The 8,906-nt window shown below is 42.7% G+C and overlaps 1 protein-coding gene across 1 annotated transcript in view; it reads left to right on the forward strand.

Annotated features, from left to right (window-relative positions):
* B4GALT5 (beta-1,4-galactosyltransferase 5) overlaps window positions 1–8,906 on the forward strand; it is a 115,733-nt gene that overhangs the window by 92,589 nt on the left and 14,238 nt on the right. Inside the window, exons 3-4 of the mRNA XM_007938325.2 lie at window positions 6,627–6,740; window positions 7,890–8,014. Coding sequence (XP_007936516.1) covers window positions 6,627–6,740; window positions 7,890–8,014 — 239 coding nt within the window. The remainder of the gene's footprint in view (window positions 1–6,626; window positions 6,741–7,889; window positions 8,015–8,906) is intronic.

An 8,906-nucleotide genomic window follows, 5' to 3' on the forward strand; every position in this document is an offset into this window, starting at 1 on the left:
GTTTTCTTTCATGCTAACTGCTACCAGGCTTATTAGTCTTTAAAAAAAGTAGGAAGAAATTTATCTTTGTCTTCAAACACATCCCAGATAGTTGGAGCATTAAGGTTGGAATGTCTTCTTGTCTGCTTCCCTCCCGTGTTTTTCTTCTTCTTTTGCTGCTGCTGTTGTTTCTTCCTTTTTCTCTTACTTCTTATTTCCTACTTAGCTTATAGTTCTAAGACTTGAGTCTGTCATTGCCCAGAATCACTCTACTGTTTGTGTTGATTTGCTTGTGAAAAGGCTGGTTGTAATGATGCTGTCTCCAACCAGCTTCTCCCTCCACACGTGTATATCACCATCATGTAGTTTCCAGTACATATGCAACTTTTTCCTTTAATATTTTTTTTCTTAAAGAGAATCATTTTTTTGTGTATGTGTATCTTCTTATTTTTAAAAGAATAGTATTGGAATAGTAATTCATTGTGGAGTTACTTCACAAAGATTTTCTTCCTTCGGAAGGAGGATGACCTTAGAGAGGTGTGCCTGTAGGTGACTTTGGACTAATCTCTGTTTAAATGTAATTTTACCTTTTGGGTTCATGCTGACTTAGTTTAGGCCTTCATACTAATCTCTATCACTCACTGTGAATGCAGGCTTCAGTGTTTTCAGAAGACAGACATACTCCGTTCCCTTCCATCCCTGTGAACTGTTAAAATTCTCTTCAAGTTGCCTCTCATTGAATTTTGTCCCCTGAATACTTGAAGAGTAGGCAGCTGTGAAGGAGTCCTGGTGGCCCAGTGGTTGAGCACTTGACTACTAACCAAAAGATCAGCAGTTCAAACCCACCAGCTGTTGTGTGGGAGAAAAGACCTGGTGATCTGCTCCTGTAAAGATCACAGCCTTTTCTTTGAGGTAGTTCTGCCCTGTCACAAGGGTTACTGTGATTTGGAATCAACTTGATAGCAGTTGTTTTGTTTTGTTTTGAAAGGGGGCTATATAAAAAGGTTCAGTTATTATTAGTCATTTGATTCTGGGAATCCTCTCGTAGTGCCTTTTATGATATTGCAGTTGCAGATTCTAGAAATCTAGATGGGAGATGAATTTGAATCCCTAGGATAGGGATTCTAGAATCTAGAATTCTAGAATGGGAAGTGAATTTGGAACAAAGTCTTAATTTTTGTAGAATCAATATGAGGGTCAAAAAGAAATCATATTGTCCACAAGCAACAACTATCCCCTCTGCCATGAGACCAGAACTGGATGGTACCTGGCTACCATCACTGAACAATTTAATCAAAGATTTTCCAAATCAAAAAGGGGAAAAGAAATGCAAAACAGAATGTGAAATTCTCATGGAGCCATGGAAGATGGATAAACCCCTGAAACTGTTGTCTTGAGATAATCTTTAAGCTGTAAGCCAAAAATACCTCCTAAAGTCTTCTTAAAACCAAATGATAGTTTAGCTGAATAGTTAAAAAAAAAAAAATATATCCACCTTGGGCATTACGCTCTTTTAAGAGCTATCTCTATGGGATCACATTGACAACAGCAACTTGAGAGGTTGGATAGGAACCTTAGGGGCAGTGAGTTCATGTTAATAAGGAAGGAAGGACACAGAAAAGGAGCGTGAGAATGGTTGCACAAGTCGGAAATGTAATCATTGTCCCTGAACGGTACACATAGAAACTGTAGAATTGGCGTGTGTTTTGTTGTGTATATTCTCAGCGACAACAACAAAGTTAAAAAGCAATAGGACTGAATCTAAAAGGGTTAGTGCAGGAGAGTTTAATACCACGAGACAAATAGTATGCATAGTGGGAAGATCCCTGACCCTGAGTTGAGGTGGAGCTCTGTCCCACCTCAGCCCTGTCTCTTGGCAGGAGTCATGTGTAAAAGATCCAGTGTCTTCATCTGTTAAAAAAAAAAAAACAAAAAAAAAAACAGCGGTTGGAGGAGCCCTGTTCTGTTCCAGTGTTACAGTCACTTGGCAAAGAGCAATCTGCTTCATACTTTTAAAGTCCACTTAAAGTGACTCCACTTAAAATACACACATGTATATGTATTTAAAACAACAACAATACTTTCAAAATGGCATAAACGCTTATGAATGAGAAGAGAAAAGGAGACCTGGGCAAAAAGTTTAAAAGTTGGGAAGCAGATCAGTCATAAAAGACTTAACAGGCCTAAGGAAATTGACTCCTAATACGGCAACAGGGAAAGACAAGAACCACCTGTTTATACCCCAGTCACCCAGAAGCTTAGGAATTAGCAATATTAAGTCTGTTTGGATGTAGAAATAAAAGAAAGAGCTAAGATAAGGGTTGGTTGAGAGGTATTGAAAAAGACGTCAAATACCCAGATCCATTTTCCCATCCTGACAAAAGACTTAGCCTCTAGAGATGGTAAAAGAGGGTCTCTGTACTTGAGGACACCAGACAGGGTTTAGCATTTGAGTGCAGTATTGAAAAGAGGGGGCCAACATATGCCATCTACATTTTTCTCCTCCTCGTTCCAGGATGCTTGTAGCAAGGTCTGTACCATTCTAGAAGATTTAAATAGTTTTCTCTGGAGAATCTGATCAGCAAGAGGAAAGGACCAAGTATTTTTACACTGGAAGTTTCCAAACCAAATTTCCTGACCAGAACAATGACAATTAAGAAGCACGTAGTCTAAACCCTCCCACTCATAAATATTATCAGACAATCAAGGATCGCCATGCTAGAGATCAAAAACAAGCAAGAAAAAGCAAATTGAGAGAAACAGACTACACAGAGAGAAGAAAACTTAACTGTCACATGTATGTTGTTGTTGTTATTGTTGTTAGGTGCTGCTGAGTTGGCTCCGACTCATAGCGACCCTATCTGTGTACAACGGAATGAAACACTGCCCAGTCCTGTGCCAGCCTCACAGTCCTTGCTGTACCTGAACCACTGTGTCAATTCATCTCATTGAGGGCCTTCCCCTTTTTCATCGACCCTCCATCTTACCAAGCACGACATCCTTCTCCAGGGAATGGTCCCTTCTGACCACATGACCAAAGTAGATGAGACGAGGTCTGGCCATTCTCGCTTCCAAGGGGCATTCTGGCTGTTCTTCTTCCAGGACAGATTTGTTAGTTCTTTTGGCAGTCCGTGGTACTTTCAGTATTCTTCACCAGCACCACAACTCAAAAACAACACATCTTCTATCTTCGTTACTCATTGTCCAGCTCTCACATGCATGTGAGGCAATTGAAAGTAACATGGCTTTGGGAGCTCTGGTGGTGTAGTGCCTAAGGCATTTGACTGCTAACCAGAAGGCTGGCGGTTCAAACCCACCAGCCACTCCTTGGAAGGAAGATTGGGCAATCTACTTCTGTAGTGATACTGCCTCAGAAACCCAAGGAGGGGTCGCTGTGAGTTGGATCTGACCCAGCGGCAGTGAATTTGGAGTTTGGTTTAGTCTTGACACAGTCATCTTTGCCCTTCAGCACCTTAAAGAGGTCTTTTGCAGCAGATTTGTCCAGTGCAGTATGGCGTCATCTGATGTCTTGACTACTGCTTCCATTGGTGTTGATTGTGGAACCAAGTAATATGAAATCTTTGACAACTTCTATCTTTTCTTCTTGGCAGTTCAAACCCAACAGCCACTCCTCGGAAGGAAGATGGGGCAATCTACTTCCGTAGTGATACTGCCTCGGAAACCCAAGGAGGGGTCGCTATGAGTCGGGTCTGACTCGACGGCACATAACAACAACAACATCTTTTCTTCATTTATTGTGATACTGCTTATTGGTCCAATTGTGAGGATTTTCATTTTCTTTATGTTGAGATGTAATCCATACCACAGACTGTAGTCTTTAATCTTCATCAGTAAGTGCTTCAAGTCATCCTCACTCTCAGCAAGCAAAGTTGTGTTGTCTGCATATTGCAGATTGTTAAATGAGTCTTCTGATGTCCTGATTGCAAACATGAAACAAGAATGTAAGAAAGATTGTTCAGGAAATACAAAGAGCTCTTAGAAGTTAAAAATAATGATAGTAGAAATTAAAATTAACTGAAGCTTAGGTGAAGTTGAAGAAATCTCTTGGAAAGTAGAGTAGGCAAATGGCAAGATAAAAAGTTGTATAAAGGAGAAAATCAGAGGGCTAGGAGGTATGGCATCCAACTCATATTCTCTACTTTTCAGAAAAAGAGCAGAGAATACAAAAGGAAAGAAATGATCACCACAATCCAACCCTCTCCTGCCCGAATTTACAACAGAAGGACTTGAATTTTCAGTCCTTAAAGGCTCACTGAATGGCCAGCACACTGGCTGAACATAGACTCAGCAAGGCACACCAACCAGAAATTTCCTGAGCAAAGAGAATTCTTCACACGTCCAGAAAGAAGTTACTGGAAAGACCAGGAATTAAAATGGCTTCAGATTTCCCCCCACAGAAGCTAGAAGGCGGTGACAAATAGTTCCCAATTCTAATGGGAAAGTATTTCCAGCCTGAGATGGAGATCCAGACAAACTACGAGTCAAATGAGAAGAATAAAAATAGGTGCACAAGGTTGCAAAAGAATTCCCACCCCCTTTTCTTAAGAAGAGGATGCACTCCACCAAACAGCAAAATGGGAAAGATGGAATTTAGGAAATGTGAGGTTCAACATCAAAGAGCGGTGAGGGGAATTTCAGATCATTGGGATGGGGAGGTGAGGGGCTTGGAGACAGCATCAGGCACAGAGGAGCCCAGCCAGACTGGTGTTGGTCAGAAGTATTGGACCTTTTTTGGAAGATGAAGTTGATAGACTACCTGATGCATGTGAATGTCTTCAGAGGAGATGTATTGGGAAAAGGGATAGTGTTAAGTTAGTAATTATTACATCTAAAACTAAGCAACCAGAAAAACAAGACAGCCACTTGGGGTGGAAGGAAGTTGTTGAGGAAAGGAAAAGTAATCATAATTTTCCATATTTTGCAAATGTGAATTCTATTTTAAAATCATCATAATTTGAACACCAAAGATTATCATATAGATATAGGGAGATGAAAGACCTCTGGTGGTGGCAGTGGTTAAAGCATTCACCTGATAGCCAGAAGGTTGGTGGTTGGAAGCTACCAGCCACCCCAGCAGAGAAAGATGAAGGGATCTGCTTCTGTAAAGAGTTGCGGCCTTGGAAATCCCCTGGGGCAGTTCTACTCTGTCCTGTAGGCTCTCTGGGAGTCCAATTTGACTCCATGGAGTGGGCGGGTATAGGGAGATGGGAGGGGTACCATGTGTGCTGGAAGCAGGGCTAGGAAGGGGAGCCAAACCCTAACCTAGAGTGGGAAGTCAGTAGATAAGATGAAAGAAACAAGATTAGCTCTCGTGAGGTTCAGAAAGCAATTTGCCCTTTTATTTTGGGTTCTTAAGAGCCGGACTGCGTTTGAGGCTAATGAGTGAGGTTGGCCAGACCAAGAGGGACCACGTGGGGGCCAGTGCTGATTCAGGCCTAAAGGAAAAGCTCTCGTGGCCATATGGTAAGGCCGATGCAAACCTTGAGCCCTGAGGCTGGGATGGGGTTTCCTGGTTGGTAGGACAGACCTTCTGCTCAGGGAGGGCAGCACACCCCTGTGGGACATGGAAGCTCCACTCTGGGACCCTCCCAGACCTGCTCTAGGCACCTCTCGTTCGTATCCTTTTTTGTGAAATTAAAGCTGTTAGTGAAGGTGCGGTATTTCTCCATGAGCTCTGAGTCATTCCAGTACATTACAGGACCCAAAGGAGGCATGAGGGCTGGCTGCTCTGATGTGGAGGGCGTCGTCTGGGCTCTCGAGCTTGCAGCTGGTACCCACTGATCTAGTCCTTGATGACCTAGGATAAATAAGGGCAAGATGGGCTGAGTGGACAGCCAGAGTCTGGACTCACTAGGGAAGGGAGACAGATTTCCGTAGGATGAGGTTGGTGTGTGGAATGGGATTTGTTTCCCACCACACAATTTGGCATCAGTAGTGGGTGATCTTAGTCTCCCTGGGCTGGTTTACACAATTGGCATAGTCAGCAGGATTTGCTAGTCACCCTTGACATCATAGCTCTACAGGCTAATGGAGATAAATACTAAATACAAATTCTGGAATAGTCACTGTGAGAGGTGAGAATAACTCCTTTAGAGAATGAGAAATGGAAGGGAGCATTGGAAACTGCTGTGGTTGCCTTGTTTGTTTTTTAATTACCTTGTAGGATTCTTTGATCTAAACTGAATGTGTGTAAGGCTGTGATGCCAATAAGGATAGAAAGGCTGGTTAAAATGGTATCACCTACTTAACTAACCTAACTAACTCACTGCCATCAAATCAAGTCCAACTCATAGCAACCCCCATTGGGTTTCCAAGGCAGTGAATCTTTATGGAAGTAGATTGTCCCATCTTCCTTCCACGGAGCAGCTGGGGGGTTTGAACCTCCAATCTCTGGTTAGCAGTTAAATGCCTTAGGCACCATGCCAAAGGTCTCCTTTTATTGCCTACTTAGCATTTCTTTTTATTATTACTGGCAGTTTCACATTTGTAACTGATCAAGAGCTAATCCGGGGTCCTGCTTCCACAAAGGATGAAATCTAGAAAAAGCTGACTCTTCTTTGGCAGGTGACTAAGGTTTGCGGTGTTGATGACAGGCACCAGTCTCAGATGCCTTTTTTTCCCTCCAGATTATCCTCTTGACTTGAATCACAGTGAAACCTTCCTACAGACCACAACTTTCCTTCCCGAAGACTTCACCTATTTTGCAAACCATACCTGCCCTGAAAGGCTCCCTTCTATGAGTGAGTACAGCTCCAGATTGTCTTTCTCTGCTTTCAGAACGGTTTTCATTGGTTAAAATGGAAGGGAGACGTGCTCTCGGTCCCTCGGGCTCTATGTGCATGTCTTCTATAAGAGTATAAACACCTCCCTGCCCTTGGAAGCAGGGACCGTGCCAGTCATTTGTGATCTGACATCCCTCCAGCCTTTCTGGAGGCTGCCTGTGCTCTTGGGTACCTTTTCTACCACATTTTTCACTCTTTCCTTTGCATATGCCTCCTCCTTTGTGGCTTGGGTATGTGGTGGTGCAGCAGTTAAAGCACTTAGCTGCTAACCGAAAGCTTAGAAACCCTATGGGGCAGTTCTGCGCTGTCCTACAGGGTCACTGTGAGTCAGAGCTGACTCGCCGGCATTGGGTAAAGAACATATATTGTGTATTTTAGATAGGTAAGAATTTAGACAGGCTGTGTCTGTCATTGTCGGTCTCACACCGACACTATGATTTGCCTGATATTGGGGACATTGTTTTCTCAACAAAGTACTGGTGGTTAAAAAATTCTCTTGACTTTTTTTCTTTCTTGGAATCCATATGTAATCTAAACAGTTACATTAAGCTGTTTTATCTTTTTTGTGCTTATAGACTTCTTCATTCTGCCTCTTGACAAAAGTCACAGGTGACCATGTGTTCTGGGCTTGGACGTGATTTGCCCAGGTGGGCCTCTGGGCCTCCAGTTTACCAGGAATTAACTGGGATGGTCGGTGTGTGTCTGAGCACCTCAGGAACATGCTTAAGAGAGCTCCGAGCTCAGCTGCTTTCCCACTTCCTCTTTGGGAAGTTTAAGGTTCAGTAGCAGAGATGTTTGAGGGTGAAAGTTGGTTATCAGAAATCATTTTCAGTTGCTGTTTTGTTTAGAGTCTTCATTTCTCACTGCATCCTTGGCAGAGGCCGAATTCAGAAATCTCACTTTCTGTGTTTGCTGCTTTACAAAGATAATAGCAGTGTATTGAGAACTGAAATACATTGAGTTGAACAGGGGAGGAAGGTGCTTCCATACTGGCTAAAAAATAAGTCAACTGAACAAGCATTCACCTTTTCCAGAGAATAACACTTTGTAAAAAAAAACCAAAAACTTATTTCCTGGCTGTTTAACCCTCTTTTCTTCTCTGTTCAGAGGGCCCAATAGACATAAACATGAGTGAAATTGGAATGGATGACATTCATGAAATCTTCTCCAAAGATCCAGCCATTAAGCTCGGAGGTCACTGGAAGCCCTCTGACTGCCTGCCTCGATGGAAGGTAAGGTGTGAAGGCCAATCCCAAATGCTGGGAAGCCCCTGAGATATGCCACCATTTGGAGTCACCATGGGATTCATTTGCTGTGACGGAGTTTGCCTCCTTCCACCCCATGCAAAGCGTTTGCATTTGATAGAAACATTTTGGAGGAGTGGCCTTGCCCGGTGACTCTTCTGTGGCCACTGAAATTTGCTTTGTCCCAATTACTGCTCAGGACCCTCATGTCTTCCTAACAGGAATGTTGGCTAAGCAGAGGGCGGGGCTGGGAGAGCTCTTGTGACACATTCGCAGATGCCGTCTTCACAGTTCAGGGCTTCATGCCTTATTCTCCACTAGCTGCTGTATGATGAAAGAAAAGAAGTGGAGTTATCTAGCTTGATGCAAAGAGTCATTTAATGTTTTTCTGCATAATTACAGTCAGGAGACATCAGTAGTATGGATCAAGCTAAAGACCAGCTTTAAAAGTCATAATGATTCAAAAAAGCATAAGAAAGAGTATTAGAGTGTGTTGCATATGTATGGAGAAGTGCTGTTTTTGTGAAGTTGTTTTAGTTGTGTGTGTGTGTATATATATATCGAGATATATCTGTGTACTGTGTCACATTGAAAAATGTATTTCTTCAACAAGGTTGTAGTCACTTCTTGGTCACAGCCAACTACCCAGAGAGAGCGAGTAGTTGAACCTGTGGACTCGGGACCATAGTCACAGAGGACATCAAGCTCAATTGGCATAACATACTACACAAAACATTGTTCCACCTCCTGCTTTGGCAAGTAGCGACTAGGATCTTAAAAGCTCTCAACTAAACAATACAATCCACCAACTTGGCCTTATAGACATCTATAGAGCACTTCACCCAACAGCAGCACAATATACATTCTTCTCCAGTGCACA

Source organism: Orycteropus afer, unplaced genomic scaffold (assembly GCF_000298275.1).
Source record: "Orycteropus afer afer isolate SDZICR_OR568_19922 unplaced genomic scaffold, OryAfe1.0 scaffold00049, whole genome shotgun sequence".
Lineage (NCBI taxonomy): Eukaryota > Metazoa > Chordata > Mammalia > Tubulidentata > Orycteropodidae > Orycteropus > Orycteropus afer.